At 50.2% G+C, this 23,430-nt stretch overlaps 3 protein-coding genes across 3 annotated transcripts in view; all 3 read right to left on the bottom strand.

Annotated features, from left to right (window-relative positions):
- LOC129512489 (constitutive coactivator of peroxisome proliferator-activated receptor gamma-like) overlaps nt 1-1,226 on the bottom strand; it is a 72,545-nt gene extending 71,319 nt beyond the window's left edge. The window contains exon 1 of the mRNA XM_055329754.1: nt 810-1,226. Within this exon, the coding sequence (XP_055185729.1) occupies nt 810-1,226 (417 nt within the window). The remainder of the gene's footprint in view (nt 1-809) is intronic.
- A 20-nt stretch (nt 1,227-1,246) lies between these two features.
- FAM120B (family with sequence similarity 120B) lies at nt 1,247-21,928 on the bottom strand. The gene is given in 3 exon segments (XM_055329755.1): nt 1,247-1,353; nt 1,356-2,589; nt 21,903-21,928. Coding segments are annotated over 2 exon segments (1,320 nt in total). The 5' UTR covers nt 2,569-2,589; nt 21,903-21,928.
- Nucleotides 17,298-23,430, bottom strand: part of LOC129512441 (collagen alpha-1(I) chain-like) — a 22,913-nt gene continuing 16,780 nt past the window's right edge. Inside the window, exons 7-10 of the mRNA XM_055329642.1 lie at nt 18,144-18,290; nt 17,939-18,052; nt 17,749-17,853; nt 17,298-17,630 (exon numbers count right to left, since the gene is read on the bottom strand). Coding sequence (XP_055185617.1) covers nt 17,298-17,630; nt 17,749-17,853; nt 17,939-18,052; nt 18,144-18,290 — 699 coding nt within the window. The remainder of the gene's footprint in view (nt 17,631-17,748; nt 17,854-17,938; nt 18,053-18,143; nt 18,291-23,430) is intronic.

The following is a 23,430-nucleotide window of genomic DNA, read 5'->3' as shown; positions in this document are numbered from 1 at the left end:
ACAAACAAAGGGCATCATAGTTCTGCACACAACATGACAAGTGGATTGGAAGGGGCAAAAAGTCTATGCAGAAGAGTGGTCAGAGATTCCTGAGTAATCCAGAAAAGAGCTTACACTAGGGCGGTGGGACTAACTGAACAGGTACAAGTAATAAGACAAGGAGAGGACAGTCATAAAACACGGAGAGAGAATCCCCAGGTTTGTACCTTGCGTGACTGGATGGCAGATGGGGACACTGTCAGGAGCACCTGAGGTGTGTGGGGACCCACCCAGCACAGAACCTCACACGTAACGGGGCTTATAAACAGGAGCCCTCCATGAAAACCTCCCAAGGCTCTGCATCTCTTTCAGGATGAAGGCCCCCCTGCTGCTGGGGCACAGAAACTTTCGCAGTCTGCCTCACTCCACGTTTTCCGACCTCTCTCCCAGGTCTCCCCTCAGACCCCATGCTTCAGCCTCCTGCTCTACCACAAGCCCCAAGCAACAAATATTTGCCTGTTACAAACTGCAGCTCCCGTGAAGGTCTGGCGGACTTTAGCTCTCCAGGAACTCCTCCCTGTGTGTAACCCGCACCGCTCACACTCTTCCAATTCTGAGAGCTCTCTTCTACAACAGGCATGCAGAGTATCAAACACACTTTATAATGTGAACTCCCAGGGCACTAGGTCATACTTCCTAACACACTGCCAGGGTCCTATTGTGTCCCCACGGTGCCTTAACTGCGACAGTCAATAAATATTCACTGGCAAATCCATAATGGGTAGATTTTCAATCATGACACCCAGGTTGGGGTGGGCACATCTACATACCTTTAGTATGTCAGCGTCTGAAACCAGGGTTACTTGTTTGACTTCAGGCTCCATATTCACGAGGTCTTCTTTAATTACAGGGTTTGTACACATGGGTGCTTCTAGCTTAAATTCAGGGTCTGCCCCTGGAGGTAATTTTTGCTTGATTTCAGGGTCTGTGCACATGGGAACTCCTTGCTTGGATTCAGGATCTATATAAATGGGAATTCCTTGCTTGGATTTAGAATCTATACACATGGGGACTCCTTGCTTAAATTCAGGATCTGTATACATGGGGACTCCTTGCTTAAATTCAGGGTCTGTATACATGGGGACTCCTTGCTTGGATTCAGGGTCTGTGCACATGGAGACTCCTTGCCTGGATTCAGGGTCTGTGCACATAGGAACTCCTTGCTTGGATTCAGGGTCTGTGCACATAGGAGACTCCTTGCCTGGATTCAGGGTCTGTGCACACAGGGAACTCCTTGCCTGGATTCAGGGTCTGTGCACATAGGAACTCCTTGCCTGGATTCAGGAGGTGTACACATGGGACTCTGCTGGATCAGGGTGTGCACATGGGACCTTGCTTGGATTCAGGGTCTGTGCACATGGGAACTCCTTGCTTGGATTCAGGAGGGGTACACATAGGAATTCCTTGATTGGATTTAGGAGGTGTACACATGGGAAATCCCTGGTTGGATTCAGGATCTGTACACATGGGAAGTCCTTGCTTGGATCCATAGTCTATACACATTGGAACTCCTTGCTTAGATTCAGGGTCTGAACTCATCGATACCACCTGCTCGTCCAAAAATATTAAACTCTTGGGTTTTTGGAAAAACCACGGAGATTTCTGTCCTGGCAAAAGATAGGATGCCACACCCTTATAAAAAAGAGCTTTGTTTGGTCCCAAAGGTAACATGTCTTCTAGCTTTTTCTCACCTTGATGCAAGTGAAGAACTTTAGATATATGGTCTGCAACAGCTAAGATGATGTTACCTTTTTTGTCAAAATTCTCCTTTACAGAGGTATAGGAAGACAAGCACTTGTACCGAAAGCTCTCAAACATGCCCTCTGGGATTATGTCATTGCCAAGTAGGCAGGCCAGAAGAGGAAGGTCTGCCACGTTGATATTCAGACTCTCACAGAGCTTCTTTCTACAGAGCATGACAGTACTGAGACTCTCCAGGCAGAGATCACCAATTGAAAAGTAGGGACAAGTATCATAAATCAAGTAGTCAGTGTCTTCTCCAAGAATCCCAAGACAGTTATTCTGGAAGCCGTAAGATGCCACCTCATAGTCGGCCTCCTGTAAGGAACACAGAGTTTCCTGACCCAGGGCCTTCAAAGCAAATCGTGTAAAGATGGCCAGCCCCGATGGGATGAAGAACATGTTTCTGCCCGGTTGCTCCTTGTGCGATTTGATATAATGGAAAATCCTGGAAATTTCCCTATTGTTCTTGAGTCTTCGTTTTACCCATTCATCTCTCTTCTCCTGCTCCACCATGCCATCAAAGAAGAATATCAACTTGATGCCAACAGTGGTAAAAGTCTTAACAAAATCCCGCAAAGAAGAAAAATATTCCCGCCACTGGCCACCGCAGATCCAAGATTCGGGAGTATACCAGTATCTGAGACAACACATGGCATCAACCACTATGGTCGGCGTACAGCCGGGGTGCTGGTTTCGGTGGTGCTCCGCCAATTCTTTGAAGTTCACTACTGTACATATATGTGGGCAGGTGCTGCCCACGAACCCCTGCAAACCTCTCACGCCCATAACTGAACTCCTGGAAAGGATCTGGAAAGAAAAATAAATTGGTAAATATGGCATGACCGCTAGATATACAACACCTCTTAAAGCAGACACAAGACAAGATTCAACATTCACTCTCTACTTTCTTTTTTTTTTTTTATTATAATTTTTTTTTTATTTTATTTATGATAGTCACAGAGAGAGAGAGAGAGAGAGAGGCAGAGACACAGGCTGAGGGAGAAGCAGGCTCCATGCACCAGGAGCCCGATGTGGGATTCGATCCCGGGTCTCCAGGACCACGCCCTGGGCCAAAGGCAGGCGCTAAACCACTGCGCCACCCAGGGATCCCCACTCTCTACTTTCAAAACACTCCGGTAACTAAGATACGGAGCATGGCCTACTGGTTAGGAGCCTGAACAGTGTTGAAGACGAAGAGGTACTTTACCAAAGTGCGAGTCACCGGAGCCCGCCTTCACGAGGGCCGCTCAGTGTAGTAATCTGCTAAGATTTGTATTTAGACTATTATTCAAGGATTTCTCAACCAAATTAAAAAACAAGGCTAATAGTTTTCAAAGAAGTAATATTTCCCATCTAGGAACTCAGGTAGGATTAATTTTGAAAACCTAAAACCCATATAGATACATGCAATGTCTATGTTTCTCAAAATAATTTTGCTGAGTGAAAGAAGCCAGACCAAACAGGCATACACACCACAGAGCCCATTTGTATGAAATTCTGGTTCACGGAGGAGGGCTAATCTGTAGCAGCAGAGAGCGGGCAGTGCGATCTGGTGCGGGGCAGGCAGCAGGAGGGACTTACACAATGGAAACTTCTGGGGTGATGTATATGTTCACCACTTAAATTGTGATAATGATTTTGATGGAGGAAACAAAGGCAGAAGAGAAATTATTAAACGTCCTTACCACCTACAGCCCACGGACACGTCCTTGAACCAGGCAGAGGGACCTTCCTCTCGGAGCTCAGCTGCCTGGATGTTAATACTCTGCTGAGGGCAACTGGCAATCTAGCCCGACCCCCAAGACCCTGGTGAGTCTACTCTAACATATAAAAATTCCTTTAGAAACTTCCTTTATCTCTAAACCCCCCAAGATTTGAAGGGTCTCAGGACTCAGGTTTTATTAGGTGGTAATAAATGACCTCTTCCCAACAATAGCTAGCCCCTCAAGGTCCTGGAAACCTTGCTTCCAAAACTGAGAGACTTCCGCTCTCCCTAACCGCCTCTCAACTATAATGGGCCACCTCTCATGGCCCCACTACAGCTCTTTCTGCCCATGGTCCTGTCCCTGCACTTTAATAAAACCACCTTTTTATAACAAGGATGTCTCAAGAATTCTTTCTTGGCTGTTGGCTTCAAACCCTAATGTTCTCAACTACATCTATATGGCGCCCAAGGTGGGGCTTTGAGTCCAGAGTCACATCTGGACTCTGCGCCATGGTGCAAACTGGGTACTTCCTCTCCCCTTCCTTTACTCTCATACCAGGGGCCCAAGGAGGAGTATGGTCTTACTGGAACACTTTCACGCTGATGGTGCGGCGATCCTCTAGCCATGGCTCCTCTATGGGGACAAAGCCTGCCTTTGGGCTAGAAGTTAGTTCCCCAGCCGGGATGGTAATAAGACCCAGAAACTTGATGCTCTCTCTGTACTCCTGTCCTTCTACAGAGTTGTCTGTCTTGGGCACGGGACAGTCACCAAGCCAGCAGGATGGTGTGAGGTTCCCTCCTGACGGATCTAATGCGACCCCTCCACATGCTCGGTTTAGCTCCTTCAGGCCGTGGGACCTCCACTGGGAACCAGCCGAAACCAGTACCCGATGGAATTAAAACCCAGCCAGGGACCAATTCTTAGGGAAGTTGGCTATAAAGACTACATGTGTTGGAATGTCGCTTAGACCATGACGGATTTCTCTCTCTACCGTTTTCTGTTGATGTCCTCTGCTAACTACACGTAAGCTACAAAATTGGGTAATTTCCCCTCTTAAAACTAGTGTTTTCCATGGGTTAAAACAGGCAATAACGCAGCCTTCAGGGCATGGGACGACACAGCAGTGTGTCAGTCCATCCCCCAGGCACCATGGCAGCCTAGGATGCGACAGGGAGGGGGAGAGATGCCGACATCCTCCTTCATGGTAGGCAGGATGGTGATCATTGGGATTCTCTGAGGGATGCTCCAGTCACTCTGGACACATGGAAACTCTGACATATCCTGCAAGGGACGCCACCTGGGAGTCAAGGGATTGTGGTGATAGACCCCCTCTCCTTCTCTGGGGGTTTGCCCTTAGCAGGACTCTTCCTTGGGATGCCTTTTAACCACTGGAAACAATTAGGATTGCCGAGTTTAGGAAAGGACCGATGACCTGTAACATGACTTGGCCTCGGGAGGATCTGTTGTCAGATCTCTGTGGGCAACAGGGCAGAATGGGTTTGCCCAAACGTGTCTGGCTAAACTCCCTCCCGACACACTGGATAATTATCTCAGGAGGCCTCCTCCCAGTAAACTCCTGGAGGAAACAGGCCATCCTGTTTCCATCCCAGATGAAGGGGACTCCCACACTGTCTCTCCTCCTAACAGATGTGGGGGCTGCTCCCTCATTCATGTCCCAGGTTCAGGGCTGTAACTGGAGCCAACTGTGGTTGGTCTACCTCGGGATGGGGGCTGTAAGGAATATTCCAGCAGCTGCCCAAACTCCCGGTCTTCTCTGGCCTGGCATGGACTGCCTACTCCCCCTTATCAGCAGGAAAGTATGGAGCTGAGGAGCTCTAGAACCAGGAACCCTTTCTCTGCCTTCTGGCAGCACCGGGCCTCCTCTGCCTCCCCCTCGCCCCCCATTCCCGCAGCGCCCCCGGTGTGGCCTGCATAGCTGGCTTCTAGTCCATCCTCGGTCCTTCACCCCTCACTGTCCAGCAGCAAGAAGAGCATCCCCCGGACTTAACACTGCCCATGTCAGAATTCCCCACCAGTGTCTCAGGTAAAAACTGACAATGGGGAGGATTCAGGTGGAAATAATTTGGTCTTTAAACTAAGTTTGTTGGTTTAATCAAGATAGACGTGTCTTTAAAGTTATCAGCACTAAATGTGAAACTTTTATTCTACTGAGGTTTGCTGAAGATCAAATAAGCTCATGTGATCTCTGTTGCATTTTGTTAGCAAAAAGATGACTAAAATGATGGCTAATTGTCTGTCTCAAAGTCTTCATGGGTAATTATTAAGATACCTTTCAAAGTCTTCGGTAACCTGAAACCTTAAAGTTTTGCTTAGATGGTAAGTGGGATTAAAGTCTTTGGACATCTAGGTCTTTTCCAAATAGGATAAGGTGCTGGAGCACTGATTACTGGACGTCAGTTTGTGCTTTTGACGTCTTATTGCAAAGGAACTAAGGACGCTGGAATCTGCTGGTAAACATGCTTTGTGCTTATAACCTGTTCATAAAATTTGCCGCCTGAGAGTTCTGGTGTGACAGTTCACAACAGGTCACAACTGGTTACTATTTAGTTTTCACTGGAGACCAAGGCTTCTTTTTTTTTTTTTTAAGATTTTATTTATTTATTCATGAGAGACACAAAGAGAAAGAGAGAGAGGGGCAGAGACACAGGCAGAGGGAGAAGCAGGCTCCATTCAGGGAGCCCGATGTGGGACTCGATCCCAGGACCCCAGGATCAGGCCCTGGGCCCAAGACAGGCACTAAACCGCTGAGCCACCCAGGGATCCCCTAGACCAAAGTTTCTAAGAGTTAAAATCCTGCTAAATGTAATTAAGACTGATGGGAGTAAGGGAGGCAGCTCTGTGTATAAGAAAGATATAAGAAATGGGAATGTATTTTTGTTGAAGTAAAAGAAAGCAATTTTGTCCTAAATGAGACTGACTGGAAAGAAATGGGTGTGGGATGGTGTGGGATAAATTCTGAATGCAAAGGAAAGTTGAGGAAGGTTTGTGAAGGGAAATCCGTGGAAAGGAATTTTAGGTGTGGTCAGGATGGGCTAAGGCTGAAGTGAATGGATTTTAAAGTACAAGGGTTAGAAGACTGAAAGTCTGCTTTCTCTCTGCTCAAAAAGACAAGTTCTCTTGAATTGTTGGTCTACTCTTGATAAGAAAACGTAAATAGTTGTTTTCTCTTTGCCTGCCCAGAAAAACCAGTTTCTACGTTTCGCCTTTATCAGGTCTTTAACATCCCTAACCCTATTTAGGCATGTGCTTTAAAACTTTCCAAGGTTTTAACAGACTTCTCCAAGATTTAAATCGTAAACAAAGTCTCAGTTTACTAATCAGGCTTGTGTGTTTGGTATGCTACCTTCAGGTGTAAGGTGATCACTTGATAGGCTGGCTACTGAAGTGTTAGGGGTCACAGAAATAACTGTTTCCTAGTCAGCGGCATCATAATGAGCTCAGATCATTAACAAGGCCCATTTCTGAGTTTTTGTCATTTCTAATTGTTCTTATTCTCTTGCAAAATGAGTTTCATCTTCAAGGAGATCCACTAAAAGGATTTTTAGGACAAATTACAGGTATTCAATATCTTTAAGATCATAAAACTGAAACGGGTAAGAATTTCCAGAACTAAGTAAAGCTGCATTCAAACTGAACAACAGGGACTCCCGGGTGGCTCAGTGGCTGAGCATCTGCCTTTGGCTCAGGGCGTGACCCCAGGGTCCTGGGATCGAGTCCATAGGGCTCCCCGCAGGGAGCCTGCTTCTCCCTCTGCCTGTGTCTCTGCCTCTGTGTCTTTCATGAATAAATAAATAAAATATTAAAATGAAACAAAAGCCTGAACAAGAATCAATAACATGGGACTAAATGACCTAAAAGATGATTAAGAGTTATGACTCTTATTTGAAACACTGCTGGTTTTCTCATGTTTGCTCTCCCGGGTTAAGGAAACCTTCTCTTAAGATTACTATGACTATAGAAATGTGATAAAGCATGCATTTGTGAACAAATTGAAGCATTTAACTTTTCTCTCTACCTGGATCCCCTGAAATTCAACAGGTCTCGGTGAGCATTCCTTCTTCCATGGCGACCATGGTCAGCTGCGTAACTTTACTAAGAACCTGTTCTCCTTGTAACAGGACACCCTCGGAAACCCTGGTTATTTTACCAAGGCTTTGACTGGAATGTCGTATCTGAGAGAGACAAGCATAGACTCGGATATGACCAGATGGCCGTTAGGAACTGAGGTGGACTTTATGAAACCTGGAGCCATAAAGCCGCATAGAACTATTGGCCTGATACCTGGTTACAGAGTTCCCTGAAGCCTCATCAGGTGAGTAGAGAATGTCACTTCCCGGCAGGTACAGGACCCCCAGGATACCTTGGGGACCTCGTGAAGAGCAATCTGCTCACGTCTACAGGTACTGCAGGGTCTGGTGGCAAGTACTGGGCTTGGCTTCTGGCCTGGAGAAGCTACTAAAAGTTCAGCCTACAGATTCCTTATGAAAGTTCCAGCAAAGCAGATTCTAAAGGATCTATATGATCAATCCTTATTCTTGCTGAGCTTTATGTAAATAATTAGGCCAAATTTGTTAAAACTGGATTTATTTTTCAAATAAAGTAGTCCTGATTTGGCTATCTCTGGAAATTAGGGTTATTTTAGAGAGAAAAATTATGTTTCAATAGCCTATCTTTGTGGATATCAAATCCTAGTTCTGGTCGTCTTTGAATGAAGTTTGCCTGAGCCACACAACTGGAGGTAAACTTCAGAAAAACTGCTACAATAGCTCATATAGACAATCTCCCTGCTTGTTATTCTGTTGGGATCCTAAGAGGACCCCACGGGCATATGCTTATTTGAACAGCTGAAAAGTGGGATTGATTCCCCCACAATTCTATAACCCAGCTAGCAACCCGACCGATTCCGTGTGCTGGGGTGACACCATCACTCCTAAAAAGCCAGGGCGTACTTCAGTCTATGGGGTAAACTATGGGCTTGTGGAGATAGCAGATGGTCCCACTTTCTTTATGATTGGACTGGATGATGCACTTGGGACAAGTGTCCTTATCTCCTGAGTCAAGTCATCTCAGTCATCTCTCACTTGCCAGCGATTCCTTATAATTAGGACATTGTTATGGCTGGACCTCAAACAAAGAGGGCTTCCTGATGGTTTCAACCCTCAAAGTGATATTTATCCCAGAAGCCACCTCTATTAATGTACAATTCCAGGCAAAGGATTTAGCCAAGCACACAGCAGCTTTTTTCCGGGTAAAAAGAGCCTCAAAGCTCACTCCGGAACAATCCCTGACTGTAATGACTTCACATCAGGTCCAGTGTCGTGTCTTAGAGACCAAAGACCACCAACAGATGACGGGAGGCCGACTTATTAAATAACAGGCTATACTTATAGATATGCCTGAAATACACTTAAAATCTGTCAAACTTTAGGGACTCCTGGGTGGCTCAGCGGTTGAGCATCTGCCTTTGGCCCAGGGCGTGATCCTGGAGTCCCGGGATCGGGTCCCACATCGGGCTCCCAGCAGGGAGCCTATTTCTCCCTCTGCCTGTGTCTCTGCCTCTCTCTGTGTGTGTCTGTCATGACTCAATAAATAAAATCTTAAAAAAAAAAAAACAAAACAAAAAAAACACCTGTCAAACTTTAACCCAGCTACCCTTCTGCGTGGACCTGAGCATCATACTTCCATAGAACACAACTGTTCAGAGTGCTCTATTAATCTTGTGTATTCTAGTCGACCAGATGTGAAAGCTTCCCCTATCAAAACTGCAGATGGGATCCGTGGGTGGCGCAGCGGTTTAGCGCCTGCCTTTGACCCAGGGCGCGATCCGGGAGACCCGGGATCGAGTCCCACGTCGGGCTCCCGGTGCATGGAGCCTGCTTCTCCCTCTGCCTGTGTCTCTGCCTCTCTCACTCTCACTGTTGCCTATCATAAATAAATAAAAATTTAAAAAAAAAAAAAAAAAAAAAAAAAAAAAAAAACTGCAGATGACAGCTGGTTTACTGATGGCCAACAGTGTTGTCATGGAAAAGGGAGCGAGAAAAGCTGGGCATGCTATAGAGCTCACTCGTGCTTTGCAATTGCCAAAGCCTTAAAAATTAATATTTGTACTGACTCCAAATATGCTTTCCTAGTCCTACATGCCCACAGAGCAATTTGGAAGAAAGGGAATTATCATCAAGCCATAGCTCTCCAATCAAATATGAGCCAGATTACTACTCTTCTTGAGGCCCAACACCTATCTAAGGAGGTAGCTGTAATTCAAAGGACATCAGAGGATAAGACCTTAGAACCTAAAGGAAACCATTCAGTAGACTGTGCAGCCAAGCAGTCAGAGCAAAATAAACAAATATTAAGCATTTTATCAGTCTTAACTCCAATGAAGTCCCTAAGTCCAGTTTAGTCGGACCAAGAAATGCACAAGACTGGCTTGTTAGTAATGAGAAAAAAACTTTGTACCCGATGGAAGGTAATACAGGGTTTATACCAGGGTACTGATTTGGGTAAAAAGGCCACAGGTGACAAAAAACTTTGCTAAGAGAAACTGTCCCTAGATTTGGACTCTCTTGGTCCCTACAAAATGACAACAGACCATCTTTTATTACATAAATTCAAAAGATGGCCCTCCAAAACCAAATTGTCCTTAATACCGTGACTGCAGTTCAAGGAGGCCTAAGCGATCCTCTACAAAACAGCACGGCATTAGATGTGTTAACTGCTACACAGGGTGGAGTGTGTGCTGGCCTAACAACAGAGCGCTGTATATACGGTCCAGATTACCACAAAAGATTTCTGGGTTTCTGACATGAATTCTCAAATTCGTGCTTTAAACAATCTCTTTCTTTCCTTTAATGATTGGTTAAACTCCTGGACTGGTAAAGGATTTTTGTCAACTATCAAAGGACTCTTATTTGGGCTTCTTTTTCTCTTTGTTATTCTAATCACGTTTTGCTCTTTTCTCCATGTCTCCACTTGGTGCCAAGACACCTTCGCTGCCCTAACTTCAAGCCAAAAGATGATCCTTTCCACTGGGGAAGATCCACACGTGTGGTCTCCCGTGGACTCAGCTGCCTCTGCTGTCCTAACTCCTATGTAGGTAAGCCCCAACTGACCCAAGGTGACCCACAGGCAGGGACATCTCTACACCCCTACTCAGCAGGAGGAGGTTACAAAAGATGAGAACTTCCACCCTTCAGCAACCTTAAAGATTTAAGGGTCAAAATTGTTCACAGAGGAATGATGAGGGAAACAAAGGTAGAAGAGAAATTATTTTTTTTAATTTTTATTTATTTATGATAGTCACAGAAAGAGAGAGAGGGAGAGGCAGAGACATAGGCAGAGGGAGAAGCAGGCTCCATGCACAGGGAGCCCGACGTGGGATTCGATCCCGGGTCTCCAGGATCGCGCCCTGGGCCAAAGGCAAGCGCCAAACCGCTGCGCCACCCAGGGATCCCTAGAAGAGAAATTATAAAACGTCCTTACCACCTACAGCCCATTGACACGTCCTTGAAACAGGCAGAGGGACCTTCCTCTAGGAGCTCAGCTGCCCGGATGTTAGTACTCTGCTGAGGGCAACTGGCAATCTTAGCCCGATCCCCAGGATCCTGTGAGTCTACTCTAACATACAAAGATTCCTTTAGAAGGGGATCCCTGGGTGGTGCAGTGGTTTAGCGCCTGCCTTTGGCCCAGGGTGTGATCCTGAAGACCAGGGATCGAGTCCCACGTCGGGCTCCTTGCATGGAGCCTGCTTTTCCCTCTGCCTATGTCTCTGCCTCTCTCTCTGTGTGTGTGTCTATCATGAATAAATAAATAAAATCTTTAAATAAAAAAATAAAAAATAAATTCCTTTAGAAACTTCTTTTATCTCTAAACCCCCCCCCCCAAGCATATGACCCACTGACAGACATCTGAAGGGTCTCATGACTCAGGTTTTATTAGACGGTAGCCCCCCATGGTCCTGGAAACCTTGCTTCCAAATTCCTTAGAGATTCACGCTCTCCCTAACCCCCTCCCAACTTGAAAGTATATAAATAATGGGCCACCCCTCACGACCCCAGTGCAGCTCTTTCTGCCCACAGTCCTGTCCCCGTGCCTTAATAAAACTACCTTTTTGCACCAAAGACGTCTCAAGAATTCTTTCTTGGTTCTTGGCTTTGAACGGTAATGCTCTTTCCTACAGCAGTCTGACAGGTGAACATATGCAAAACCTTGTCAAACGGTACACTGTAAAAACTGCAGTTTACTGTATATCAAGTACACCTGAATAAAGGTGTCAAGAAGAAAAATACATAAACATTCACAATGCCATATTTTTATGACATGTGAGTTGGTAACTGACTTTGAATGGATAACTGCCCACTCTGAAATGCAAATACAAAATAGTTGAAAGAGTTAGAACTCAAAATCTGGGGGAAACCTAAGCAAAGTACTTTATACAATAAGTAAGATGTCCTATATATAATAAAAGGTGTAATACAAGACATTTTTCTAGTCGCTGATAACATCTGTTGTTGGTCAGAAAAAATTCCATGATGACATCTTTGATCTTAACGGCCTATGATTTTCCCTTTGGTTTTCTGTAAGACTCATCAGGCTTGGGACTGCTGGTTGGCTCAGTGGTTGAGTGTCTGCCTTTGGCCCGGGGCGTAACCCCGGGTCCTGGGATCGAGTCCCCACATCGGGCTCCCTGCATGGAGCCTGCTTCTCCCTCTGCCTGGGTCTCTGCCTCTCTCTGTCTCGAATGAATGAATGAATGAATGAATAATCAGAAAGACTCATCAGGCTTCACGTCCAGTGATAAAACAAACAAAAAAGTCCCCCTTAAACAGACAGCTACAGGAGAACCCAGGACGCCTCTCCCGGCTCGGGACGGGGGACGCATCCATCACTGAGGGCTCCTGCTTCGTGGTGCGCTCGCTTCCTACGAGACAGCACTCGACACTCCACACCTGGTCTCCAGTCTTTAAAACTTTGACAGGCAAAAACTATAAGCTCCACCTCACAGATGCAGACACTGTGAGGGAGGGTACCCTTACACAGGACTGTCTGTTAATGGACAACTGGCCCCTGAAAACCCTGAAGTTATCTGTTTAATAGCCATTAATATTGAAAAATATATAAACATGGACTGGACATAAATTTCACACATTTATGTTGACCTTTAGAGAACTCCTGCTCGATAAGTTACTAAGTACAAGGGAACCCACAATCCGAATTCCCCAAAGCACCGTAGAGCATCACTAGCAGAGCGTTTAGCCTGGGACCACTACCAAGCAGGAGTTTTGTTTTTTTTTTTTTTTAATTCTTATTATTATTTATTTATGATAGTCACACACACACACACAGAGAGAGAGAGAGAGAGAGGCAGAGACACAGGCAGAGGGAGAAGCAGGCTCCATGCACCGGGAGCCCGACGTGGGATTCGATCCCGGGTCTCCAGGATCGCGCCCCGGGCCAAAGGCAGGCGCCAAACCGCTGCGCCACCCAGGGATCCCCAAGCAGGAGTTCTTGAAGCGGAAGCTGGACTTCCTAACATGATCGTCCCAACTACAACGTGGCTTTACAGCCCGGGCCTCGGCGTGGACCCTACGTTACTGTGTGTCTGAAGCCGGGTGGGTTTTCCGTGGCACAGGCCGGGAAACAGGACGCGGGGGCGCACACGAGGGCAGCCCCGCTCAGGCTTCACAACTCCAGGCCGCCACTCGCGCGCGGCCTTCGCGCTTCACGGACCACCGGACGGAGGCAAACCTTACAGACTTGGGCTCTTGCTCTCTGGGGAGGAGACCCCGCGGCTTTCGTGGGGTGCCCCGTGGGTGCCAGCGCCTGGCCAGCGCGACCTCCTGGCGAGTCACACGTGAAGATAAAGCTGGAGCGAAACAGAACCTGCCTCCAGCCGCAGCTCCCACAGACGTGGGCTCCCATTTGTGCGGCAGCTCCGCCACATTCGGTTGGCTGCCTTCCCTCACCGATAAAAAGGGATTTTTGTTTCAAGCATTTTTCTACTAAAACTGCAAGTGACAACACTGAGTTGCTCAAAACACTCTCCTCTTTATTTTGGGAGAAGTCAGGCTCAGCCTCCGCTTTGATTTTATTCAAATGTTTTCCTCCTTTCCCACCCAGCAGTGAAAAGCTCACTATTGTAATTAAACATGTACTGGGTTTTCCTCTTTCACACTGCCAATTTCTCACATTTTGAATCACAAATTACCTCAGGAATGTTACGTTACAATGTGCTCTTCTATGGCATTGACAAAGAAAAATTTGGATAAGCAAAGACCTGGGAACTTGTGACACCGGGGGACGCCTTCCTCCCCCTTCCGGCGCTCCCCCCACCCCTCAATGCTCCCAGTGTGGTGTGAAAGGAAACGCCTAAAAAAATAAGTTCTGTGGATATTAACTTTTTGAATCATTTTAAGGTCTCTAAAATACTGCTAAGAACATATACAGTTAACCGTCAAACAAGATGGTTTGAACTCTGGGTCCCCTCACATGTGGCTTTCCCTCCACAGGGGGTAGCACCGTCAACGTATTATCCCCTCCTTGTGACGTGGCAGCGTGTTCCTTTCCCCCGCTGACTACCGTAAGAACACGGTACACACTACACGTACACACTACACGTAACACACGGACTTAACCGACTGTTACCAGTAATGCTTTCTGTCAACAGGAGGCTAGGAGTCCGGAAGTTCTCGAGGGGTCAGAAGTTATTAGTGGATTTCTGGCTGCGTCTCCTAACCTCTGTGCTGTTGAAGGGTCAACCTCACTGAGGTTTTTCATTCTTTAAAGGTAGTTTCAAAGATGATTGCAAATACGTACATACGTATAAATGCATATATGCAATTTTCATTATTTAGATAGTTGTTGCTGATAGAAAGAAAACAGATGTCCATTAGGGAGGAGTGTGGGAATGGCTTCCATTAGTGTGGGCCTCCTCGGGGCAAATGGCACCATCCGTCACATCCCCAATACCCAGCACTCTGTAGGGCACGCCAGGGGCCCAGCAAGTACTTGTGAATGAATGAATGAATGAATGAATGAATGAATACACGAAGGCATTGATGGGCAGGGGTATAAGGAAAAATCAGGAACCAACAAGTTTACAGACTCTGGTTGCAACAAAGAAAGAGTAGGAAGGAGGGTCACTGCCCTCAGGTAGCTGACAGACTGGTTTGGGAAACAAAGCATCCAGGGCCCTGACTCCAGGAACAGCTTCCTCTGCACAGCTGGACCAACCCCAACATACTGGGCTACCAGAAAATGAGAAAGTAGAGAAAAGAGAAAGAGAAGTCCAGAAGTTCCTTGGTTCACAATCTTTCACCTGATGAACACTCAGAGAGATGAAGAGGGCTGTGCCTCAGCACAGACATTTCAACCTGTCTGCCACCCAGGGAAGGGGCCACAGTCCCTCTGGAGACAGGGACAAATGGACTCACAGACAGCCCACGGATGGCGTGGGGAGGGCAGTTGCCGGCAGAGAGCAGTGTTCGCAGGACAATCAGGAGCAACAGCACTGGCCCCCTGAAAGCAGGCCCAGCGCGCAACAGTGTCAAAGCCTCATTTCCAAAGGCTAACAGACAACCCACGCAATGTAAATGAACGCGGGCGCCCCCAGGACGGGAAGCGGGCAAAGGGCACTCAAGAGCTGAAGTTGACTCACATAAGCTATTTTCACTTGCAGACAAACCAGATTAAAGTCCTACAGAGCAGGGGCCCCTGTGGCTGTAGGGCTCAGTGGTTGACTGACTGCCTTCAGCTCAGGGTGTGATCCTGGGGTCCTGGGATCGAGTCCCACTTCGGGCTCCCTGCAGGGAGCCTGCTTCTCCCTCTGCCTGGGTCTCTGCCTCTCTCTGTCTCATGAGTAAATAAAATCTTTAAAAAAAAAAAAAAAGTTCTACAGAGCAATGAAATCAAAACCTTTGGGTTTATTTTCATCAGACAAATAATTTGTATCTCTACCATACAAAAACCTACAAATTAACATGTACCATCAGCGTCTGGGCTCTAATCGAGAGGAACCAGCAAAGGCAGCGAGCTAACTTGGTGAGAAGACTGAACAGCTGGTGGTGACTCTGTTGAACAATGGCCCATGTGACAGCGACAAAACAAAAACATGCAGTCCTCTTTTTCCCTGGCTTCATGTCCAAATCTTAGATAATGTCTCTTCCACTGGAACATGCTGGCGGGGCCTGGGCCCTCAGCGAGGTCCTCCCGTGGCCTCCTCCACGGCATCTCTGCCTCCCCACGCACCTTCCTACAAAACACAAACATACGGGAACCCCTTCAACACAGCAAGCCCCACGGAATGAATACGGACCCCACCCCAGCACACAGGACAGGGTTGGCCCAGAGTGTACTGAGTATGAATGCACATGCCAGGTGAATATGTGAAGCAGGCGTGGCTGCCCCCTGGCTCGGTCTCCAGGCTTCAGAGGACCTCCACCCACGATGCTCTCCTGGACCAGATTTCAAGCAGGCTCCTCTGGGCCCTCCTCTCGACTAGGCTCAACCTTGGGCTTCCATGTACGTCCTGGCTGAGTCTGTTTGGAGAAAACCCCAACTCTTGATGGATGTTCCCTCCCCCTCAAGATCTGATCAAATGCCTCGTCCCCTGGTTTCTCATGGACCCCTTGCTTCTGCTGGCAGGCTACACATGCAGTGTCTGCTGTGTTCAGAGCTGAGCCCTGGTGCTCTCCCCTCGTGCCACAGGCTTAAGTCTCCTTACTGTTTCAGCAAGCGTGGGAACACTTCAACACTGCGGCTCTAGGCTTATTCAAGTGAGAAACGGAAAGCCTATAGCTGTGGTGATGGATGCTGTCTGTGTAGGTACAGATGCCCCGACTCGGGATGTCCTGGAGGGCCCCCCAGCAGTCAGGCTGTGACACTGGCACCGAGATTCAGAAAACTGGTGCCTGGCTGGTGCAGACACGCTGTAGTTGGTAGGGGGACATCTCTTAGCTGTGTCCTAGGGAGAAGGGACACAACGCTAGGCAGTACAACACTGTTAATAAAAGGAAAGGCTCGAGGGAGGTCAAATTCTAATCTCCACTTAATAGCAGTAAAATAGTGAGCAAGTTATTCTATAAACTTCGTTTTTTGTACCCGTAAAATGAGGTTTATAAGACCTACTTCATAAGTTGTGATACAATTTCATTTACGTTACAAATTTATTCATAAAACATATCATCGGTTGCCTGGAGTTTAGTAAAATCGGTCCAGGACCTATCAAAATTCTTAGATTACCTCAAAATCTAAAACAAAACCATAGAAGTTTTAGTGAGGTTTTACGGAAATTACGATTTTTACAAGCTAGTTTCCTTTAGTATAAGGAATATATTTATTTGTAAAAATTTGTTTCTAATTTTAAAACTAGCCATACTCTGCAAAAAATTCAGACAACACAAATGAAAAAAAAAAAAAACAAAAAAACCTACCCATAGTCTCATCTTCCAAATAAAACATCTACAATTTTAGAGTATATATTTCTAGCCTTTACTATGATTCAGCACTTTATAAAACTAGGATACTTTTTTGAAATACACTTTTGTGTCTTAATTTACGTGTGTTAATCCTCTCTTGTGGTGTTGTCATGGATGCATAAGGCCATAAACGTGTGTCATAGCTGGGTACATAAATCTCTAAGTACGTCCTGAGCTCTTCCTTGGGACAAATCTCAGAGAGGAAGCTGCCGAGTCACAGCAGAAGCACGCGGTGGTCCTTTTTCCTTCGACAGGACGTGTGTGGCCTGTAGCTGCCATCCCCGAGTGCTGCAGTCTCCTCCCGCAGGGGCCCAGCTCAGAACCCAGCCCACGGGGACCCCTCGGGCGGAGCGTGGCCAAGGCAAGGCCGCGGGGCGCAGCCAGATCCAGGGGCCGGCGGGCGTCCCGAGTGGGCGCAGCGGAGGGCGGAGAGACGGTGGCCACGAGGGGGCACAGGGCTCGCGGGGAAGGAAGGCTCCGTCAGGCCCGGAGGTGCCGACGTCGTCAGTAAACGGATGTTTCGAAGGCGCTTGACACCTGTTCCGCGAAGGCCTTTAACCTGCAGCGTATTTACGTCCGGAGTGGGCTCCTCGCGCCCGCAAGCTGGGACAGAGCAACCGCCCAGCTCGCAGTCCGGCCAGGAAGGCGGCTGCAGGGAAGAGGGGTGAGGAGAGGAAGCTGCAGCAAGGCCAGGAGCGAGGGGCTGGGCCACGCACATGCGATGCACCTCACCCCGGGGAAGCGTGTCGGGCCCAGGCCCCACGCACGGCCGTCTCTGAAGGGTGCCCTGACTGCGCGTGGAGGGTGGATGGAGTCAAGACTGGAGGGGGCGGCGGCTTGGGGGGGTGCAGCTCGCCACAGCCAGGACTACTCTGGAAAACCCCAGGGGGGCGGAGGCCTAATCCCATAGCAAAGACAAAGGAGGCAGGGACCCTCTTGTGGCCACCACGCACCCACCCAAGAGGAGAGTTCAAAATGCCTATATTTGCTCTGTAAATACTCCTCTAGCATCTTCCATGCTCCAGGCCCTGTGCTGGCAGCTGTGGACACAGCCACCACCAAGACCAAGTCCTGCTGAGACATGCGCCTGAGAGCGGGCATGAAAGGCACAGAGTGTGTCAGGGAGGAAAGCCTGGCTGTGTGTACACGTGTCAAAACGCACCATACTGCACACACCCCGCGGCAGCCTCTCCGGGCCCACAGGCCACGAGAGCTTGCTCAGACTCATGGAAGGGATGCCTGCTGCGCCAGCAAGGGAGGCCAGAGAGCTGGCGCCGGGCAGCACCCGCATGTGTGCTACCCTCGGCACCTGCGTGAGGTCACACAGGGACAGCAAAGCCGGGACTGGACCCCACCTGCCTCTCTTTCACTAGGGCCACACCCCCACCTAACGGCTGCATGAGTGATCCGGCTGCATCTGAGTGATCCGCCTGCCGGCTCCAGTGCCAGGAAGACTGGCCTTCCTGAAGGTTCTCCTGGTCCCAAAAGTACGGCCAGAATTGTGAGGATTGAAGGGCCACCCCGGGACCCACGGCAGCTCGACAGAACCCTTCAAGGACAAGTGCACAAAGTTGAAAACCAGTGTCACCCGCTGGAGACAACAATGCACCTGTGCCTGCAAAAACGTACGCTTCGTTTATCCCGAATCCAACATACATTCATGAGTTAAGCTACCACAGATCATTCATAAGAGGCTTCTTCCGGCTTTTATTTATCATCTATAGACTATTTTTTATTCAGTACTAACAATGAGCTCCTACATCTACGACAGAGAAAACTATGGGAAGGCCATCTGAGGCCAGCACACGGATGCCCACAGCAGTAGGAACTGCCCAGGGCTGACCAGGAGAAAGCAAAAGACACGAAATCTCTAAACGGATAATAGGGCAACAGCTGTCCAGGCCTCAACAAGTCCTATGGTTTACATCACAACATGACAAGCTATGTTTAAAATGTTTACCTGAGATTGTTGAAGAAAGTGTACCCTACATCCTGCACGTTCTATTAAGCATGGAAAGAATGTATTATAGAAAGACTGCCGTCGAGGAGGGAGATTTTGGTGCTTAACGGGCAAAAACCCAAAACTAAACTATCCAGAAAACTCCGCTGTTTCAGAAAACACTTCCTTCCTCTACTTCTGGTGGGCAGTGGTTTTATTACAAATGACTGTCTGATCACTTACTACCATGTGCTAAAGCACGATGGGAACCTTGCGTGCACACGAAGCCACTGCAGCCAGGCAGGCCGAAGGGTGTGGTAACTTAGTCCACACTAAGTCCACGTGCTACAGTAAAAGTAGTGGGTTCCCATTTACTGAGTAATATCTGTTTATAAGGAAAAGGGTGCTCAGGAGCTGGTTTTTTTCGTTGGCAACGGCTCTGATATACTGTCTGAAGACAAACCATTTCATCCCTTTGTATATCATTGATTCCCTTTCTGGCAAAATGTAGATAATGATTTACCTCTCGGTTTGGTAGGTTTTAAACTGCTACTATGAAATCCTCAAAAATATTTTATCTAAATAATTTAGACCTTAAATAACATGTTTTTAGTCTCTGAAAATTTTTCCAAAAGAACACCTTATAAAGAAACAAACACCTGAAAGCAAATTAAAATAAAAAGTTATTCATACTTCTAAAGAGTCATAAAAGTAATTGGCAGCATCACGGTTGCCGCGTTCTCAAACTAACAAAGCAAGCATGCTCTTCCCACGCACAGCTCTAGCTTCTGTGGAGATAGGAGTTGCTTTCGTGACCTCAATTAAGTAGGCTTTCCTTCTCACCGTTAACTTTTCCCAGCCCAGCAGTGGGATAAGTCAACACACGCCTGTGGCAAAGGTCCCCCCAAATGCTCTCAGAGGGCGAAGTAAAGCCAGGCTAAGCGGGAACGGGGCCGGCCCCACTCACTCCGGCTTTCTCTCCGAGCCTTGACCACGAGCACACACACAAAGGACGCGAGTCAAGACGGAAGGGTGGTCCGAGCTGGGGGGGCCTCCAACCCACGCCCTTAGGAAGAATACAAAATCCTCCGTGTCAGACCTGAGGTCTCTCCCGGGGCCCTGCAAGGGGCCCGAGAGGGAGGGACCCCGAAGCCTGATCTTCGTTAGCTTTATGGTCAATCTACCCCATAAATGATGCTCAAAGTGAAGTTCCGGGACGGGGTAGGAGCTCAGGTGTCACCTACTGCAGTCCTGTCAGTCTGCAGAGGAGAAAACAGGGGGCAGGACAATTAGAGAGCTCCACGTGTCTGGAGGCTACACAGAGGAAGTGAGGCGTCAGGCGGTCCAGAAAGTCTGTACGGAGAGGCCTTGCGAGGGGCCTGGACGGGCTTGGCCAGCTGCCGTGCTGTCGGCGCGTCTCTCCAGCACTGGCCCGGCACAGGTGGAGTTGTGACAGGCAGGAATGACAAGGTCGGGGAGCCTGGGGTGGCGGGGGTGCCAGGGGACAGGTCACGGATCAGAGGCGGGCATCAGAGGCGGGCAGAGAGCAAGGACCGAACAGCAGGCTGCCCCGTGGGATGCAGCTGCAGGCGAGGCCGCTTCCCAAGCCTCTCCCACCCTCCCAATTCCAGACCCCTGTGTCTTTCCCATCAAACTCCCCCCAAGTTCTCTCCACTACCATTTCCAGGTATTCAGCTCCAAAACCTCTTTCCCACGCAACTGCAAAAGCCCCACTATCCTGACCCACAGCTTCAGCGCTCCTCATCCCCCCAGAGGGGCCCTAACCCTGAGATCCGACCACATCACCCTGTTCCCAAATTCCCCACGGTTCCTGCCACGTCCTATCTCCAAGCAATGTCTTCTCTCAGCTCCCCCCCACACCCCACAGGAATGAGGGGCCTCTCTACAACTGCACTCAAGCCCCCTCCTGCCCACCGACTCCCCCCTCCCCCTGCCTCTCCCCTCCCCAACCTCCAGCCTTCACGTCTCACCTCTACAATTCCGCTCAGGCCCCTCCTGCCCACCGACTCCTCCCTCCCCCTGCCTCTCCCCTCCCCCACCTCCAGCCTTCACCTCACCTCTACAATTCCGCTCAGGCCCCTCCTGCCCACCGACTCCTCCCTCCCCCTGCCTCTCCCCTCCCCAACCTCCAGCCTTCACCTCTCACCTCTACAATTCCGCTCAGGCCCCTCCTGCCCACCGACTCCCCCTCCCCCTGCCTCTCCCCTCCCCCACCTCCAGCCTTCACCTCTCACCTCTACAATTCCGCTCAGGCCCCTCCTGCCCACCGACTCCCCCTCCCCCTGCCTCTCCCCTCCCCCACCTCCAGCCTTCACGTCTCACCTCTCACCTCTACAATTCCGCTCAGGCCCCTCCTGCCCACCGACTCCCCCTCCCCCTGCTTCTCCCCTCCCCAACCTCCAGCCTTCACCTCTCACCTCTACAATTCCGCTCAGGCCCCTCCTGCCCACCGACTCCCCCTCCCCCTGCCTCTCCCCTCCCCCACCTCCAGCCTTCACGTCTCACCTCTCACCTCTACAATTCCGCTCAGGCCCCTCCTGCCCACCGACTCCTCCCTCCCCCTGCCTCTCCCCTCCCCAACCTCCAGCCTTCACCTCTCACCTCTACAATTCCACTCAGGCCCCTCCTGCCCACCGACTCCCCCTCCCCCTGCCTCTCCCCTCCCCCACCTCCAGCCTTCACCTCTCACCTCTACAATTCCGCTCAGGCCCCTCCTGCCCACCGACTCCCCCTCCCCCTGCCTCTCCCCTCCCCCACCTCCAGCCTTCACGTCTCACCTCTCACCTCTACAATTCCGCTCAGGCCCCTCCTGCCCACCGACTCCCCCTCCCCCTGCTTCTCCCCCTCCCCAACCTCCAGCCTTCACCTCTCACCTCTACAATTCCGCTCAGGCCCCTCCTGCCCACCGACTCCCCCTCCCCCTGCCTCTCCCCTCCCCCACCTCCAGCCTTCACCTCTCACCTCTACAATTCCGCTCAGGCCCCTCCTGCACGCAGACTCCCCCTCCCCCTGCTTCTCCCCTCCCCAACCTCCAGCCTTCACCTCTCACCTCTACAATTCCGCTCAGGCCCCTCCTGCCCACCGACTCCCCCTCCCCCTGCCTCTCCCCTCCCCCACCTCCAGCCTTCACGTCTCACCTCTCACCTCTACAATTCCGCTCAGGCCCCTCCTGCCCACCGACTCCTCCCTCCCCCTGCCTCTCCCCTCCCCAACCTCCAGCCTTCACCTCTCACCTCTACAATTCCACTCAGGCCCCTCCTGCCCACCCGACTCCCCCTCCCCCTGCCTCTCCCCTCCCCACCTCCAGCCTTCACCTCTCACCTCTACAATTCCGCTCAGGCCCCTCCTGCCCACCGACTCCCCCTCCCCCTGCCTCTCCCCTCCCCCACCTCCAGCCTTCACGTCTCACCTCTCACCTCTACAATTCCGCTCAGGCCCCTCCTGCCCACCGACTCCCCCTCCCCCTGCTTCTCCCCTCCCCAACCTCCAGCCTTCACCTCTCACCTCTACAATTCCGCTCAGGCCCCTCCTGCCCACCGACTCCCCCTCCCCCTGCCTCTCCCCTCCCCCACCTCCAGCCTTCACCTCTCACCTCTACAATTCCGCTCAGGCCCCTCCTGCACGCAGACTCCCCCCTCCCCCTGCCTCTCCCCTCCCCAACCTCCAGCCTTCACCTCTCACCTCTACAATTCCGCTCAGGCCCCTCCTGCCCACCGACTCCTCCCTCCCCCTGCCTCTCCCCTCCCCCACCTCCAGCCTTCACCTCTCACCTCTACAATTCCGCTCAGGCCCCTCCTGCACGCAGACTCCCCCCCTCCCCCTGCCTCTCCCCTCCCCAACCTCCAGCCTTCACCTCTCACCTCTACAATTCCGCTCAGGCCCCTCCTGCCCACCGACTCCTCCCTCCCCCTGCCTCTCCCCTCCCCACCTCCAGCCTTCACGTCTCACCTCTACAATTCCGCTCAGGCCCCTCCTGCCCACCGACTCCCCCTCCCCCTGCCTCTCCCCTCCCCAACCTCCAGCCTTCACCTCTCACCTCTACAATTCCGCTCAGGCCCCTCCTGCCCACTGACTCCTCCCTCCCCCTGCCTCTCCCCTCCCCCACCTCCAGCCTTCACCTCTCACCTCTACAATTCCGCTCAGGCCCCTCCTGCCCACCGACTCCCCCTCCCCCTGCCTCTCCCCTCCCCAACCTCCAGCCTTCACCTCTCACCTCTACAATTCCGCTCAGGCCCCTCCTGCACGCAGACTCCCCCCTCCCCCTGCCTCTCCCCTCCCCCACCTCCAGCCTTCACCTCTCACCTCTACAATTCCGCTCAGGCCCCTCCTGCCCACCGACTCCCCCCTCCCCCTGCCTCTCCCCTCCCCACCTCCAGCCTTCACGTCTCACCTCTACAATTCCACTCAGGCCCCTCCTGCCCACCGACTCCCCCTCCCCCTGCCTCTCCCCTCCCCCACCTCCAGCCTTCACCTCTCACCTCTACAATTC

Source organism: Nyctereutes procyonoides, unplaced genomic scaffold (assembly GCF_905146905.1).
Source record: "Nyctereutes procyonoides isolate TBG_1078 unplaced genomic scaffold, NYPRO_anot_genome, whole genome shotgun sequence".
In the NCBI taxonomy this organism is placed as follows: domain Eukaryota; kingdom Metazoa; phylum Chordata; class Mammalia; order Carnivora; family Canidae; genus Nyctereutes; species Nyctereutes procyonoides.
The sequence above is the reverse complement of the archived record's forward strand: the minus strand, read 5'-3'. Positions and strand labels throughout refer to the sequence as shown.